Raw genomic sequence first — 17,484 nt, forward strand, 5'->3', positions numbered from 1 at the left:
TTGGAAGAAAGGTTGGTTGTCAGCAATACCTGATAACAAAACATTGAAGCAATATATGTTGGTTTATTCAAGTATTCTGAATCTCAGCAGGTCAGACACAGCCAGGCCCCTTCACGCTGCCCATGAGCTGACTCAGGTCCACAGTCAGAGGCTTTGTTTCCTACCTGTGACTAATTGATTCTGGAACAGTCTCTGGGAATGACTGTAAAGGAATACTGAACATTTGTTAGGTTTCTTAGCTGCCCCTGACAAGTTAGAACTTCAGGCCGTGGCTAGTTATTATTGTGTTAGAATATTAATGAGGAATAGAGAAAATGGAGGCTTTTTGTATATCCCCAAATTTTAAGTTATTACCATTTTAAAACTTTGATTTTTAAATGTACTCAAAGATCTAAGAATATGAGATAGTAGCTGTTAATTGATGACTTTTGTCCTGTGTTTACTTCAGTGTTGTGGCTACAAGTCAGGTGGTCACAAGTCAGACACTTGGAAATCCTGAAGCTATGATGGCTTAGGAGTTGATTTTTCTCTCCTTCCCCAATGGAATTATTGATGAAGGTCAAATAATCACATGGGTGTACTTTGGAAATACAGAGCCAAGTACTGGACTGGAAGGTGGAGTCACTTATAACTCCTGGGCTTTGCTGACTTGCTAAATAAGTACTTTATACTATACTGATGTTCTTTAAATGGCATGACTCATTTTTTTCATCAAAAATACAAAGTAACAAACATTTTAAAGGGGTGACTGTGGCTGCTGTTTGTCTCCAAACAGAATTGGCAGTATAGTCTTAACCTCCATCTGACCGAAGCCAAGGTGGTAGTGACAGGCCTGTTTCCTACCTTGAAAGGAAGAAATGGGAAATGGCAGAGCCTTAACCCTTCTCATGCCCAGGTTCCTTCTCCCCACACAAGATTCCCTGAGTTGTGGCCACAAAGGCTCCAACCCACATCAGTCTCACTCAGCTCATCACCAGGGAGGATGGGAGTTGAAGCCTCACTCTGTGTCTGCAGTTGAGCACCTAGGTTTCTGCTTTACAGGACACTAAGGTTTGGGCACATCTTCATTTCTCAACAAAGTGAATCCTACGTATTTTTTTATGTTTCATAGAATTCAATTCGCCACAATCTCTCTCTGAACCGTTATTTCATCAAAGTGCCACGTTCCCAGGAAGAACCAGGCAAAGGCTCCTTCTGGAGGATAGACCCTGCCTCCGAGAGCAAGCTGGTAGAGCAGGCTTTTAGGAAAAGACGGCCTAGGGGCGTGCCTTGCTTTAGAACCCCCCTGGGACCTCTCTCCTCTAGGTAAGGACACAGGAACCAGAGCCTGCACTCACTGTCAGTAATCCACTTCAGCATGTTGGCAGAGATCCTTCCAACAGAAGATCTGCAGATACCTGTACTGGTGTTGGGGTGGGGAACTGGGAAAAGGTTGGTTGTGTTTCTATTTCCTATCGCCTTGTTCCACCTGTACTGCTTGCTATTCCCTTGAACTTAATGCATATCTTAAAGTAATTAGACTCCAGGAGGCAAGGTCATGGAGCCATGTGGTAGTTTTCATTTTTTTTTTTTTTTTTTTTTGGTACGTGAACAGTTCTTTAAAGTGACTTTCAGTTTTATAAACTCGAGATTTCTCATTTGCCTGATTTTAGAACCACATGTTTTACATTCATTAAGAATGTTTTTAACCTAAAAGAAATGAGGTTATTAGAAGCCTTAAGGCCCCACAGTCAGCTCACTGCCGAGTCCTGCTAACTGAACAACCTGTGTGGCATGCGTGGCCTAGCGCTGGTACTGTCCATTGAACCTCACTGGGTCTCCACAGAGAAAGTCAGCCACACAGACCTGTGCTCAGTTGGCAGGAGACAGAGGCTTCCCTTTATAAAGATTAAATAAATGAACACATCCTTTTTAGAGCATCACTGTAAAAATACCCCTGTCTTCTTTTGGTGACCCAGGAGTGCCCCAGCTTCTCCCAACCATGCCGGAGTGCTGTCTGCTCACTCCAGTGGCGCCCAGACCCCGGAGAGCCTGTCTAGGGAGGGCTCCCCAGCCCCCTTGGAGCCTGAGCCTGGCGCCTCACAACCCAAGCTTGCCGTCATCCAGGAGGCCAGGTTTGCCCAGAGTGCGCCAGGTGAGAGAGACCCCAGGAGAAGTAAGAGGGCAAAGGGGCTGGGAGTGGGGCCAGACAGAGATGCCTGCATTTGGCACTTTGTGTAAGTACTTGAATGTTGTGTGGAAGAAAGGTTTTGGAAAAACCAGTGGCACTGGGATTTTTTTTTTTTTTCTTTTCTTTTTTGAATCAGCATGTAGATGTGGTAGTGTGTGACTGTACTGTTACCCAAGAGGCTAAGACAAGGATTGTTGTGAGTTTAAGGCCAACCTGGCTTATATAGTGGAACCCTGTTCCTAAAAACAAAACTAAAAAGAATCGGTTCTCAATTGCTTTCTTTAAAAAACAACAACAACAAAAAAGAGCCCTTTCCTCACCAAAAGAAGTTAGACAAACTAGGCACTGATTGGAACAAAAATGCATCCATTTAGTGAGTAGATGAATATTTCCAGTTTAGTTGCAAAGCCACAATATAGAATAAAATGTATATCTTATTAAAGCTAGAAGATGGGCACTCTGACCACTGGGCTTGATGGCCCAAAGAGACCCTGCCCTGCCGCCTGTCTCCAGCTGCTGATGTCCACTTGCTGAGAACCAGAAGGGCAGTGGCTCTGACTGCCTGCGACTGTTTCTGAGTTTTGTGCCTCTGTCCTTCCAGAATGAAAGTGTTGGCTCTGGGCGAAGATGGCATGCCTTTAGGCCCTCATAGAGGGCATATTCTTGAAGGAAGAGAGAGGTATTGTCAGAAATCAGAATAAAACAGAGTTTGCAGTTTTTAATAATTAGATCTGGAAACTAAATGTCCCTGTGAAGACAGTATATCTGAGCAGAAGAGATAGATGTGCAGTGGTTGAGAGCATCTCCTGCTCTTGCTGTGGTCCTGAGTTCAGGTTCAGGTTCAGGTACCCACACTGTGCTTCAGTTCTGGAGGAATCAGTGCCATCTTGAAACTTCTGTGGGTACCAGGCACCCATGGGCACTGACACAAAAGCAAGCAAAACACTTAAGCAGATAAACAAAAATAAATCTTGAAAAATTTTAATAAAATGATATTATATGTCTCTCTTTTGTGTGTGTGTGTGTGTGTGTGTGTGTGTGTTTTAAGATAATTATTTATATGTAAGTACACTGTAGCTATCTTCAGATACACCAGTAGAGGTTGCTGGAATTTGAACTCAGGACCTTTATAAGAACAGTCAGTGCTCTTAACCACTGAGCCATCTCTCCAGCCCATGTCTTTCCTTTGTAATGTTCTGGATTTTAAAGTCTAGTGTTCATGTTAGGAAGAGCTTCGTGTGGAAACTGTAAGATCAAGGAGCCGTGTAAGTTCAATTCATGCTCATGTTGTCTCCCAACAGGGTCACCTCTCTCTAGTCAGCCCGTCTTAATTACTGTCCAGCGGCAGCTACCCCCGGCCATTAAGCCTGTTACCTACACTGTTGCAACCCCAGTGACCACACCCACCTCTCAACCACCTGTTGTGCAGACAGTACATGTTGTTCATCAGATACCAGCAGTGTCAGTCACCAGTGTGGCTGGACTGGCCCCAGCAAACACATACACAGTTGCTGGACAAGCTGTGGTCACTCAGGCTGCGGTGCTGGCTCCTCCTAAGGCTGAACCACAAGAGAATGGAGACCACAGAGAAGTCAGAGGTGAGCAAAAAAAAAAAAAAAAATCTCCCATTAGTTTCTCATTCCTGATTCGCCCAAGACCCATGGGATGATTTGTTCTGCCTGTTTTAATGCGTTTGTTGGGGTTTTGGTTCCTGTTTCTTTGCTGCCTTTTAGGGGTTAGCAGTGCTGGGAATTGAGCCTGGCTCCACACACATCCTAGAGAAACCCTGTATCACCAGGCTACACCCACAACCCAGTGGTACGAGTGTGTGGGTGTGTGCGCACACGCGCATGCACTCATGTGTTCATGCACACACATGAGTCCAGGTGCCCTTGGAGGTTATAAAGGTAGTGGATCCTCTTGGAACTAGAGTTATTGACCAACATAGTGCTGGGAATCAAGCCAGGAATGCTGTGAGGAGTGTGTCCTCCTGACTATTGAGGCATCTCTCTAGTCCATTACTTGGTTTTAAACTTTATTTTAATTTTTTTGCAGTACTATGTGTCAGACCCAGGGCTTTATAAATGCCAGGCCAGCGCCCTTCTACTGAGCTATGTTTGTCCCTGTTCCTGTCCCCCCACCCCCACCCCACCCCCAGTTTCAAGACTGGCCTTGCTGTGATCTTGTCTTAAGCTTGACAGTAGCTGCAATGGAGTCATGGGGTTCTCACGTTGGGATTTGGCTTGTGCCTCCTCACTTGTTTTGAAAACTGCTCAATCTCCGCTTTGCAACAGTGTATCATCTCTCTCCCTTTTCTTTTGATTTCAGTGAAAGTAGAACCTGTCCCTGCAATTAGCCCAGCCACACTAGGCGCTGCTAGCCGAATCATCCAGACATCACAGGGCACCCCTGTTCAGACAGTGACCATAGTGCAGCAGGCGCCTTTAGGTCAACACCAGCTTCCAATAAAAACTGTAACGCAAAACGGAGCTCATGTGGTACCCATGCCTACAGCAGTGCACAGCCAGGTGAACAATGGTAAGCAGCGTTCATGCATTCCCGATGCCCCCCACTGGCACGCTGGGGCTGCAACTGGGAGCGCAGGCTCTTAATTCATAGAAGGGAGTTCCATGGTCGTGTCTGTCCTGACTTGGCAGTTTTGAAGCCCTGGGCAGTACAGCGGAGCCGGGGGAGTTGGCCACGGGGCTCCACCTAGAGGAGGGCCTAAAATGTTTTTGCCACAGCCCCTTAACTTGTAGAAAGTTTTCTATTTTCATTCATTTATTTATGTTTATGTTTATGGGTAGTCTGCCTGTATGTATATGTGTACACTGACTGCATGCATCCAGTGCCCGTGGAGGCCAGAAGAGGGATCAGAGCCCCCTGCACTAGAGTTACAGGTAGCTACTTTGTGGGTGCTGGGGATTGAACGTGGTTCCTCTATAAGAGCAGCCAGTGCTCTTAACCATTGAACTATTTTTCCAGTTTCTCCCACAGAAATTTTTACAACATTCCAGATATAGAGGTATGCAAATAGGTACCTTCTTTGTCTCTGTGACAAAATACCTAACAGGAAGCAATTTCATGTAGGAGGGACTTCTGTGGCTCAGGGTTTACGGATGTAATGCACCATGGAGCTGGAGGTAGCTGGTCACAGTGTCTCTGCTCTGGTGGCAGGCAGAGAGAGATGAGCTCTGAGGCACAGCTTTCTCCTCCTCAGTTGGTAGGAATGAGAACTGTGAATGTGGAGGTCAGAGAACAGCCTTTATGTGGGTTCTCGGATCAAGCTCAGGTTGTCACAGGTAGGCAGCAAGCACCTTCCCCTGCTTAGTTATTTACATGAAGGATTAAGTCTTGCCTGAATATTTGATAATGTAAACCTAGAACAGCATCACGTTTTCAGAGTTGTGTGTCCTTTTTAAATAACTAGTGCTAAAGAGATGTTGAGTGCAGGTACTTGCTCTTCTTCGAGAGATCATGAGTTCAGTTCCCAGCATTCACATCTGGTGGCTGCAAGGGATCTGACAGCATTTTCTGGCCTCTGCAGGTACCACGTACACGAGTTTTCACACGCACATACAGATTTATAAGCATGCACATAAATAAGAATTTTTAAAAATTATAAAACTGTGTGGTTTTACACGTGTTAGTACACATATGTGAGGATCAGGACAGCTGTGCGGAATCTGTTCTTTTCTGCCTTTATGTAGGTTTCTGGAATTGAACTCTAGTGGCAGTTGGGTGGGACTCCAGCAAGTGCCTGTACCTGCTCAGTCGTGTCTCACTGGCCTCAGGGTTAGAATTTATAGTTGCTGATGCTGAGGGGATGCGGTTTCCCATGGTACAGAATGGCAGAACAGTATGCATGGTACAGAATGGCAGAACAGTATGTATGGTACAGATGGCAGAACAGTATGTATGGTACAGATGGCAGAACAGTATGTATGGTACAGATGGCAGAACAGTATGTATGGTACAGAATGGCAGAACAGTATGCATGGTACAGATGGCAGAACAGTATGCATGGTACAGAATGGCAGAACAGTATGTATGGTACAGATGGCAGAACAGTATGTATGGTACAGAATGGCAGAACAGTATGTGTGGTACAGAATGGCAGAACAGTATGTATGGTCCTTAGTTGTCTGTTCTAACCCTAATACAGATTTTCCTGAGTGAATGTTTAAATGAAAACCGTTAGCAACTGTAACAGTATTTTAACATTTCAACAGTGCAATGCAAAGATAGACTGATTTGATATTTACATGCTGGGGGATAATGGTAGAAAAATATTATTTCTTTTCCCCCCTATAATTAAAGAACAGTGTTACTTTGGTAGTAGAAAATTTTGTGTATACATTAAACATTTCATTTCTTAATAAAGATTCATGAGTCTGAGCCAGGACGTTTCCCAAAGCCTTTGTCGACATTACAGGGCATAGTGGCATAAGGAGTGCAAAGTGTTTGTATGTTCAAATCCCAGGCTGCTAAACCTCAGATTCATTATGTGTTCGATATTTTGGGGGACGTGGGGAGTCATTGCCTATTCAGAAACCTTGTACTGTTGCCATTTTGTCAGGGGGACTTCCATGCTCAGTGTTGTGAGCCAGGGTGTAAGAAGATGTGTGTCAGAAGACACACGGCAGAAAGAAGCGCTGCCCTAACCCTTTTGTAGATGGCCAGTGTAGCCCAGGAGCAGCTTGAGCTGGGAATACTGGAATGGCTACTACTTAAGCACCCTCAAATTTTTCTAAGGCTTTCCTGTATGGCTTGTGAATATTTAGAGATTGAGGAAACTGGAAGCAGAGTATGCTGCACTTGGTACTTACTGCTTGAAATCTCTTAGGAGCTCCATCTATGGAAAAAATCTCAGGGAAAGAGAACTGGCTCATGCACAAAATTAACAAGCAAATGGAAACTAGTGGAAGAGCCCAGGCATCCTCATGAAACCTGCCTTATGGAGCACCCTTTTGTAGTTATTCCTGAAACTGGAGTTAGGTATGGTTATGAGCTGACATGATTGATGGGAACCAGACTTGGGTCCTCTGGAAGTAAACCAGTACTTTGCAAGTGTTTGGTTTTTTTTGTTGTTGTTGTTTTGTTTTTTAAAAGATTTATTTATCTATTTATTATATGCAAGTACACTGTAGCTGTCTTCAGACACCCCAGAAGAGAGCATCAGATCTTATTACAGATGGTTGTGAGCCACTATGTGGTTGCTAGGAATTGAACTCAGGACCTCTGGAAGAGCAGTCAGTGCTCTTAACTGTTGAGTCATCTCTCTAGCTCTGCATGTGCTCTTAAAGAGTGTGATTGTGGAGATCATTGAAGCTGGTACTTCTTTAAGAGTGTTTTACAGCTGGGCTGGGGTTCTGTAACTGAGTGCTTGCCTGGCATTTTCCAGGGATTTCGTCTCAGCCTCCTAGGTAATCGTAACTAGTATGTAGCATCATGCCTAGCTATAGAAGCTCCAGGCCAAGTGAGAGACCTTATCCCAAAGTTAAAGTGGAGAAGAAATAAGGGTGTAGTGATGGCCTCCCCACATGTGCATCTACCCACATACATGTGCTGCTTGTGCATCTACCTACATTTGTGCCCCTACCCACCCTAATTCAAGTTTTTGTATTGAAAGCCCCAGTGTGCCCTCCTGGTGCCAGAATCTCCCGCCTGCCCAAGGCCCGGCACTCCCTTCCTGAGGGTAGCTGTGTCAGAAGTGATACTCACAGGTACCTGGCGAGTGCATAGGCGGTAGATGAAGTTCTCAGCCCGCCTTCTCTTGGGGCTCGTGCTCGAGGTCTGTTGGGCACAGCCCGCGCATGGATGGACCTGCTCAGTACCTCAGGACCCTTCTGCCTTTGCTCAGTTCATGGTCTTTCTCCCTTTCTTTTTTTCTCTTTCCCTTTCTCCCTTTTCCTCTCTCTCAGTATCTGTCATTCTTTTAGCAGTACTGTGTGTCGGGTTCTTGGTCGTCCATCATATCAAGGTACTTGACACCAAACCTGAGTACCTGGGTTCAATTTCTAGAATTCGTGGAAAGAGAGAACTGATTCCTACAAATTCTGACCTGTATACATTATACTGTGGTACATAACTGATCTATAATTATGTGATTATAAATTTAATATGTAAACAGACAATAAACAGTAAATGTCTTTTAAAGAATTTTAAAGAATGCCAGGCATGGTGGCATGTACTTTAATCCCAGCATTTGGGAGCCAGAAGCAGATGCATCACAGAATTCTAAGCCAGTCTCTCCTAGTCTCAATAAAATAGTACTAAGGATTGAACCCAGGACTGGACACATAGCTGAGCAGGCTGGCACTATGTACTGATGACCATCTTATTTTTGTGTATGGGTGTTTGCCTGCATGTACATCTGTGTGTCACTTGCCTACCTGGTACTTACAGAGGCCAGAGGTGTTGAACTTGAGGAACTGGAATTACACATGGTTATGGGCAGCCATGTGGGCACTGGATCTGCAGCCAACTTTGGATTTTCTAAAGTTGGAGTCTCACCAACTTTAGAAAATTCAGGGTTTGTCTGTTTTGTCTTATGGCACTGGGGATTGAACCAGTAACCTTGCACATGCCAGGCAAGACCTGTATCACTGAGCTGTATCTTCATCAACTTATTAAATATTTTTTGAGACAGGGTCTATGTAGCCCTGGCTGGCTTAGAACTTGCTATCTAGACCAGCTGAGTTTGAACTCCTGGTTCCTGAGTGCTGGGGTTAAAGATACATACCCTAAGCCCAGTGTTTATGAGCATTTTAAGATGAAGAAATAAAGCTCCCTGTGCTCCAAGACTCTGTGTGGACCCCATACTCCTGCCCAACATGCTGCTTTCTTGTCCCTGAAGCAGAGGGATTATTTTCAGAATGCAGTAGATGTTTCCATGAGCGTCAGCCCATAAAGGCTGGCCCAAATGGCAGGCACCTGATGTTTATGTGCACTAGAGCCCCGCTATCTGAGGCTCTAGCTACCTGTTGTCCAGCCTGTGTGCTCCGTACCTCCTTTAGGCTGTACTTGCACACCTTGCTACTCTGACTGGGTTGAAGAATATAGCATTCGGTCTGTCATGGTTCTCAAAATTACTAATTATAACGTAACCCTTGCGGGTCCCTGTCTGGGTCCATTTGTATTAGTGTAACAGTATCTAACACTAGATAAGTCATAATTAGTGAAAAAGTTACTGTCTCTTAAGGTTGTTGGCCTGGCCAATATCAAGGCACCATCTAAAGAACTTCCTGCTGTCATGTGGCAGAAGACAGGGTTGCGATTATTTTATAATGCATGCAGTCCCTCATAATAGCTCTCATCTACTGTTAATGCTGAAGCCACAGCAGTGACATTGTGTCCTGAGTTGGTGTTCTACCCACAATCCCCAGGTACATGTATCTGAGGGTATGTATCTTTTTCTAGATAAGTCTCTGTAGCCTCCTGTCTGTCTACAGACTTGGGCAGGAGAAGGAGTGCAGTGAGAATCAGCACAGAAGCTCTCTGCTCCCCGATTCCTAGACTTGGCTCGGGTGGGCAGGGCAGGAACTGTATGAGAGCCGTTTGTAGCTGAAGTACACAAACAGGAGCTGAGGAAGAGCACCTCTGGCATGAGGCTGTGGAGTTGAGATTTGAGTTTCAAGACAGACTGGAGACAGCCTGGGCCTGAGGATGCCTAGGCCACTCCCCAAGTCCCTAGCACTGTCCTAGGTGGCTGGCCATGCTCAGTCAGCATCAGCCACACTAGGAAAAACAGCTCATGCCCTCCTTAGCTTCTTGACGATATGATTGCCACTGACGGCTGGATATGCCCTTCCCGACCCCCCCATGGCAGCTCATGCCGCGTGTACAGTGGGGTAGGAATGTGACGGAGCTTGCCTAGCATGCCCTTGTCTATCCCCTGGGTTCTATCCCCAGCCTTAAAAAAGTAATAAAAATAGTCAGGCTGAGTGTGGGACAAGAGCTGGGTCTTCTCCCTTCGCCAGTGTGTTCATGCTGTGATTATGTTTACTGGTGCCTGTGGTGCAAAAGGGCTCTGCTTCAAACAGTCTGGCAACTTGAAGGGGCTTTGTCTACTTGGGCTGGAGGGCAGGGTTCTTTCCCTTTGTAGGCAGTGAGCTGGTGTGAAGCAGCCAGTGTGTTCATCTTGCTTCTTGTTCCCCTGGTGATGTGATGACTTACATATCTCAGGAATACCACTACCTGAGACAAGGATAGCTTAAGCTTGAAAGAAGAGTAGCAACCTCCCACTGGCATCTGTATTTTGGAGCTATCTAGAGAAACAGCCAGCAGAGCTAAACATACATAAGTATATGCAGTTAGGAGAAAAGGGACCTTGGAGGTTTGTGGTGGCACATGCTGGTAATTATGCAGGAGGATGACAACTTGAGAAAAATAGACCTACAGTAGTCAGCTCATTTAGGTATGAGGCCAATAAAAAGACAGACCTTCCGGACAGAAGAGAGGATTGCAGCAGTAGAAGGGCTAAGTGGAAACAGGACTCCTCTTCGTGGAGAGTCCTCAGTCTTGTTCCTCAGTGAATGTGCTGAGGCCCATCTAGGTTGGCAGGTCATTTGCTTTGCTCAGTATTTTTCTTACATTTTCTTTGACAGAACCCCTCAGCATCATTGTGTTAATAGTTAGGTAATAGTGGTTTCCTCAGACAAATAGACATGCAAGACTGCCCACTGCCTCAGCTGGAAGTTTAGCGTTTAGAATAGTCAGGGCTGCATGGGCTATTGCACCCTTTTAATTCTGGCACTCTGGAGGCAAGGGAGGTGGTTCTCCATGAGTTCCAAAGCCACATAGTGAGACTATTAAAAAAAAAGAAGAAAGAAAGGAGGTGGGTAAGATATGGTTATCTATCTCCTGGATCTCCCCCCTCCCCCCCCCAAAAAAACCATCTATTGCCTGGGGGTGGGGGGTGGCATGCACGTGAAGCTCAGAGAGTAATTTGTGGGTCAGTTTTCTCCTCCACCATGTGTGTTCTGAGTCTAGAACGCAAGTTCTCCGGCATGGTGGCAAGTTCTAAGCCACCTTCCTAAAGTAAACATGTCCCCTTGTAGATAAAGCTTTAGATAATAATGTGTAGGACAGTTGAGAAATGGCTATCTCTCAAACCAGAACCGCCTTATTTTCTATTTGGAGGGAACACTTCTCCATCCTCCAGGTGAACAGAAGCCTCCTTGCCTTGGCAGTTCTGGGCTCTCGAGTCTACAGAGGTTTTTCTTACTGATGGGAATTGACCTGCCGCGGCTTTGGCCATGTAGGGCTATCCCTGGGGTTTTGTGTAAGACTCAGAGGGTTTGGAGTGCCAGGGTGGACTCTGGTCAGGGGTTTATGCAGTAGCGTGGGTTTCTGATTCACTGTGTCCTTCAGCAGCGGCAAGTCCTCTCCATATGTTGGCCACCCACGCATCAGCATCGGCATCTCTGCCCACAAAGCGCCAGAACGGTGACCAGGCAGAGCAGCCAGAGCTCAAGCGAGTTAAAGCAGAAGATGGCGAGAGCATTGTCATTGCCCTGAGCGTGGACGCACCACCAGCAGCTGTGAGAGAAAAGGCAATCCAGAACTAGCTGTGGGAGACCTTTTCTTCAGACATCAACTTTGTGGTGCCAAAAGGAGACGCTGCCTCTCACTGAAGCAGGGAGCGCATCCTCAGTGGGTAAAGGGCCCTGCGGTTGGACTTCACCTCTCAGCACTGAAAACATGAACCCAGGTGGCCTTAAAACTCCTTAATTTAAAGACATTTTACACTTGAACAGACCCACAACAGCAAACCTGGATCCAGAGGTGGTGTCTCCGTCAGAGCACTCGCTGGGCTGTCATCTGTGGGCTCAGCTTTTACTACAAGCAAGAACTCCAGGTCCCAAAGGACTGAGTCTCCTGGGAGGACGCAGCACCTGCTACAAGTGGATTGCGCTGGCTTTCCTTTAGGGGACAGAGCCACAGCCACCTGCTGCCCTCATAGGACCTGCTGGCTGTGGCTGAGAGACAAGACAGTGTTTTGTTGTCCACATACGGAATTAGAATACTTGGCAATGTCCTTTCTTTACTGAATAATGGGGTCTTTGACATTTCATATCACTCCATTTCTACTCTGAAAATTTGAGATTCATTTGGGGGAAAGAGCGTCATTCTGTTTGTTTCTGTGGTTTGATTTTAGCCCGTGGGATGGTTTGCTCTAGTCTGTCCTGCCTGTGTTTGGGTGCTCCCCCTTAGGACACCAACCTGCCCATTTCCGTCTAGAGCGGTTAGCTGATGAATTTGACCTGCCTTGTGCCATTGTAGAGGGTGGGTGGGCTGAGGCTGCATGGACCCACGAGGCCAGGGGCATTGGGACGAGAGACCCTGGGAGCCTTCTAGCCTTCAGGCTGCACGTACCTGCTCTAACTTGCAGGTTTTGTTGTTTGTTTCTTTATGTAGACTTTGTCCTTGGCGTAATTTCCCACTCTAGTAAAACAAGTCTCCTAAATATTGTGTATGCTTAAAGCAACAGATCCCTTCCTCCCTCCTTGGGAAACAGATCCAGGCCTCTAGCACACCTTTTCAGACCAAGGTCATACATCTCTCCCAGAACCTGGGGACTTGTAGGGGTCAGCTCTGGCTTCTGACTGGCTATCTGCATGGCACACTCACAGCAAGAGCTGATGGAGAGATGTTGCCAGTTAACTTGAGGGTCTTGGGAGTGAGACCCTGCAGCCAAGTATCAAGCATTCAGGCCATTTTATGATTCTCAAGAGGTTTCTCTGGCTTTTTACAATGACGTCCCACACTAATCCTGACTTATGTCACATAGCAAGTAAAGAGGGAAGGGTGAGGAGAGGTGGGGAGGCCAGCAGCCCAGCCCACACTCAGGATCACCGCTCACCTTTCCAGAGCATTCTGGACTGAGCTGAGCAACAGGCAGAGGGCGTTAGCCTCATTGTGAGTTTTTTCCCTAATGTCATCATCATAACATTATTTATTTAAATGTAGTTATTTTGGTATTTAATTTTTTTTTAAGAGAGGGGGGGGAAACCCTGTATTTTCCTGGTAGAATGAAATGGCTCAGAATGGTATATTTAGGCAATTTAAAACATTATTTACATAAAGACCAAATATGATAAGTCTGTTCTAAGTATTGCTTCACCCACAGTATGGAGCTGTCACAATGTTACTGCAGATGATGCGTGTTGACATGGAGTTACTGCACCCAAGCTGGATTTATATAACTCAGCCACTTAAACAATAAAGGTGAGACATGATGCGAGTGAGAACATGTGTGTGCCCACCGCAGTCTGCCTCCTCCATCGTTTTTGCAGGTAACCTCGGCATGTCTGTTTCGTAAAGGTTTGCAGTTTGCAGAGTACTTTAAAGTAATTTGGGTTATATTGTGCCCAGCATGTGCATCCAGACTATGGGCCTCAGTTAACGTGGTACGTTGGCAGGAGGCCGCCCTAGTCAAGGGTGGGCTCAGGTACCACCATGGACATACTGTGTATCTGGAGATGTGTGTAGCATGCTTGCCCAGGGCTTGTTCCCTATGAGTGAGGTCTGCAGACTCTTTACCTCTGAGCCCCAGACCTTATGGGTCTGCAGGAGTTTCTTTTGGGGATCATAGAAAACATTTAAAGATGGAAAGAGGATTTTTTTTTTTTTTTTTTTTAAGGCCACCTTCTCAGTCGCGTGTGAGTGAAGTGTGCCAATAGGCACACACCCATCTTTTCTCCTTGCTGCTGTATCGGCCTTGCTGCTGCTTTGATACATAGGAATGTAACGCTGCCAAGGAGAGGGCAGAAGCTGGACCGTAGATTAACTAAGTACTAAACCCAGGGTTTCTTCCCAGTGTTGAAGGCACTACTTTAGTTTTATGTTCATCTTGAGTTCCCAGATGCCCCTCCACATACCAGAGCTGGGCTCGTGTGCTTTGGCCCTCAGCAGAGGTCTGATGTGGGAACATACTATCCTGACACAAGCAGCTCGCAGCTCCCCAGGTCTACTGTGGCCCCACTGCTGAATGCTTAAGGAGTCTCGCTTTGACCTTTACCAAACTTGTGAGCTCCCTCAGGGACTAGATAACTTGAGCAGCGTTGGCTTGAACCACACCGAGCACAAAGGGAAGTTCACCTGTGTCCTGCGTACGGTGCATTCCAGAACGTGTGTGGCATAACATTGTATAGCTATTTCCCACACTGTAGAGTGTGTTCACAGACAGCAGCTGGTCCCCGTAAATACCCCACCGCACTTCCTTGTCCTCTGCTGGGGAGCTGGTCACAGAGTAGCTGTAGTAGTTCAGAAGGGGTCGGGAGCGTCAGGACTTGGGTTTTCTATGCTGTGTGATACAAGGAGAGAAGTGACAATCGTGAAGTCCGAGCATCTGCAGTTCCAGAGTAAGCAGAGTGCTGATCTGTGTGCAAAGATTTGGAATTTTTAAAAAGTACCAAGTTCCTGAAATTCAATAAAATATTTTTATTAATTTTAATGAATACAGAGTATCATTGTCTTCTGATAAGCAGGTACATCTATCTTACTTTTTAGCCTGTGCTGGTGAGACTGGGCCAGGAACACAGATGGGCAGCGGCACAGGCTCCCTCAGAGGTGAAAGCACAAGGTCTTCATGATAATACCGCTGTACAGTCAACTGTGTGGCATCTTACTGACATTCCATTGTTAGAGTCAGAAAGTGTTCTAACCCAGCCCCTCCCCAGACCCGCTTGCCCTTTGACCTAAGGATAATGAAAAGGTATACAGACAGGTGTTGAGGTTCCCAGGCGGTAACACTCATCTGCTATCTTCCAGCTGCTGTCCCAGGCCACCCACATAACCAATAATAAATCCCTGGGCATGAAGTCAGTCTGAGCTACATGAGACCTGCTTTAAAAACAAACAAAAACCAAACCAAAACAAAACAAAAAACGGGAGGAGAGAGGGGGGGATGGGACACTGGTAGGCTTGTGGGTCTAATTGTTTCCTGTTGCCTTTTTCTGTTATGACCCCAAGTTGAGCCAGTTGTAGTGTACAGGGAGGCTAAAATGTGATCCTTTTCACAAAGAATGCTGGCTGGGGAGACAGAGTTAGAAATTCCCTGGAATTCTGTGCCCCACATTCATCTGGAGCCATCATGGCAAAATTGACCTGGGGGAAGTGTGAATTGTCTGAGTAATGCACGAAGGGTGTGGTTTGAGTAGCTCAGAAAAGGTGGGAGAACTCCATTTATAAACAGGTGTAGATAGGTGACGTCTGCACAGCAGTGGTGTTAGCTAAGGTAAAACTCACTGAGCAAATGGCCAAAGGAAGCTCAGCCTGAGGACAGCTGTCAACTCCAGTATGACCAAAATGTAAGTAAAAGCAGATACCATTAAATTAAAATTAGCTATGCTTCCCCAAGTTGAGCAAATGCTCTTTAAATACATCAACAAGTTACAGACCTTAGACATGAATTATTTACTGGATAGAGCATTTAGAAATGGAATGGGGGGGGGGGGCTGGTGAGATGGCTCAGTGAGTAAGAGCACCGACTACTCTTCTGAAGGTCCAGAGTTCAAATCCCAGCAACCACATGGTGGCTCACAACCATCCGTAACAAGATCTGATGCCCTCTTCTGGAGTGTCTAAAGACAGCTACAGTGTACTTACATATAATAAATAAATCTTAAAAAAAAATGGAAATGGGCTTCAGAGACATATATGTCTCTCGGTTCCCTGCTAAAGGAGAAAGATGGAGATATCTTTTTTTAAAAAAATAAGTAACTGGGTGTGCTTCATTCCATGGTTAGAGGCTATGCTCATCGCAGATCCACAGAAGACCACAGTTATCTTAGTTCCACGGAGAGGACACTAAGCAAAACTGGAGAATGTAAGGCCTAAAGAACAAGCAAAAAAAGTTCTTGGAAAGTAAAGCAAGCTCTGGCGCTGCTTACACCTGCTGAACAAGTCCTTGTTTTTTCGTCTAACAGAACACAAAGGCTGAGAATTTTAAACCTTCAGGAATGAAGAAAAAGTAAAAACAAACAAACAAACAAAAACCTAAGCTATCTGAGCAAATAAACCAATTTTCTGTTTTAAAAATGTCACCTTCTAACTTGCCTCATTAAAGTCATTCAAAGCAAAATTTGCAATTTGACCTTCAGAATTGTCATTGTTAAATTGGAACATTAATGTTCTGTGAAGGAAGCAGAGCTTTGAAGTGAAAAATTCATACTGGAAAGTTAGCTTTTTATATTCTACTATGTAACTGTTAATAATACTTAGAATGGCTGAAAGTTCACAGGTGAATTCTGATTTTTCCTTTAAACAATTCAGGAAAATGCAGAAAAAAAAAAAGTAGGGAGGGGAGCAAACACCATATACAGTAGAAATGCCAGTGATTAGCACAAAAGTGGCAGGGCTGTCAGTAGAGCTCATTGCTTATTTTACAAGTACATGCAAAGCCCCAGCTTCAATTTCTTGTGAATGAAAAAGAAAAAAGAAAAAGCAGAGCAGGAGGCGTGACATGTAGGTATGGTGGGGAAAAGGGAGAGCACGGGAAGAGGCAAGGACTAGAACATCTGGGAGAGTCCTGAATGGACATGGCCAGGCTCAGCAGGGCTGGGTGGGGAGAACAGGAAGGAGGGGGAGAAGGAAGCAGGTCCTGCAGCCAGGAGACCAAAACTATAAAAGGGAAAAAATCAGAATGTCTGGATTAAATAGGGAAAAGCCACACCCTATAACAGGTAGGGGGACTGAGGGATGTTGGGAGAACCTGGCAGCCAGATCCAACTTGATGTGTGAATAGGCACTGCAGCCCTTTGTTCTAGGTTTGAAACTTAACAGCACTACAAAAACTAAAAAATTTTTTGATCTGGGATATGGTTCAGTGACAGAGTGCCTGCCTAGAATGCAAAAGGTCCTAGGTTAAATTCCCAGCACAAACATTTCAAAAATTGCAGAGAACATGGCAGCACATATTTGGTTGCATTGAGTGGCTTGCCATCCTTGTGCAGGAAACCAGTGAGTGATGCCACCTGAGCTAGAGGGCTTGGCTTGCTCAAAAAATAAGCTGAGTTGGCAAGATGGCCCAGCAAGTAAAGGGAAGATCGCTGCCCAAACAGTAAAAGTTGAGTTACCAAGACCACATGGTGGAGAACAGATTCCTGCAAGCTGTCCTTTAACCACAGGTGCCAAACATGGTCTGACTTGATTTAAAAAAATAAAAATCAAAAAAACCCTAACCTGGGGCCTGGAGAGATGGCTCAGTGGTTAAGAGCAGTGACTGCCTTCCAGAGGTCCCGAGCTCAATTCCCAGCAACCACATGGTGGCTCACAACCATCTGTAATGGGATCTGACACCCTCTTCT

At 45.6% G+C, this 17,484-nt stretch overlaps 1 protein-coding gene across 3 annotated transcripts in view; it reads left to right on the forward strand.

The window, feature by feature from the left end:
* Positions 1–14,630, forward strand: part of Foxk2 (forkhead box K2) — a 50,306-nt gene extending 35,676 nt beyond the window's left edge. The window contains exons 5-9 of one of the 3 annotated variants that reach the window (XM_021212393.2): positions 1,112–1,305; positions 1,959–2,134; positions 3,472–3,768; positions 4,499–4,708; positions 11,546–14,630. In XM_021212393.2, the coding sequence (XP_021068052.1) occupies positions 1,112–1,305; positions 1,959–2,134; positions 3,472–3,768; positions 4,499–4,708; positions 11,546–11,742 (1,074 nt within the window). In that variant the 3' untranslated portion in view covers positions 11,743–14,630. The remainder of the gene's footprint in view (positions 1–1,111; positions 1,306–1,958; positions 2,135–3,471; positions 3,769–4,498; positions 4,709–11,545) is intronic. The other 2 variants (XM_029545868.1, XM_029545869.1) reach the window with 2 other exon arrangements.
* The last annotated feature ends 2,854 nt before the right edge of the window (positions 14,631–17,484 follow it).

This window comes from Mus pahari, chromosome 14 (genome assembly GCF_900095145.1).
Source record: "Mus pahari chromosome 14, PAHARI_EIJ_v1.1, whole genome shotgun sequence".
Classification (NCBI taxonomy): Eukaryota; Metazoa; Chordata; class Mammalia; order Rodentia; family Muridae; genus Mus; species Mus pahari.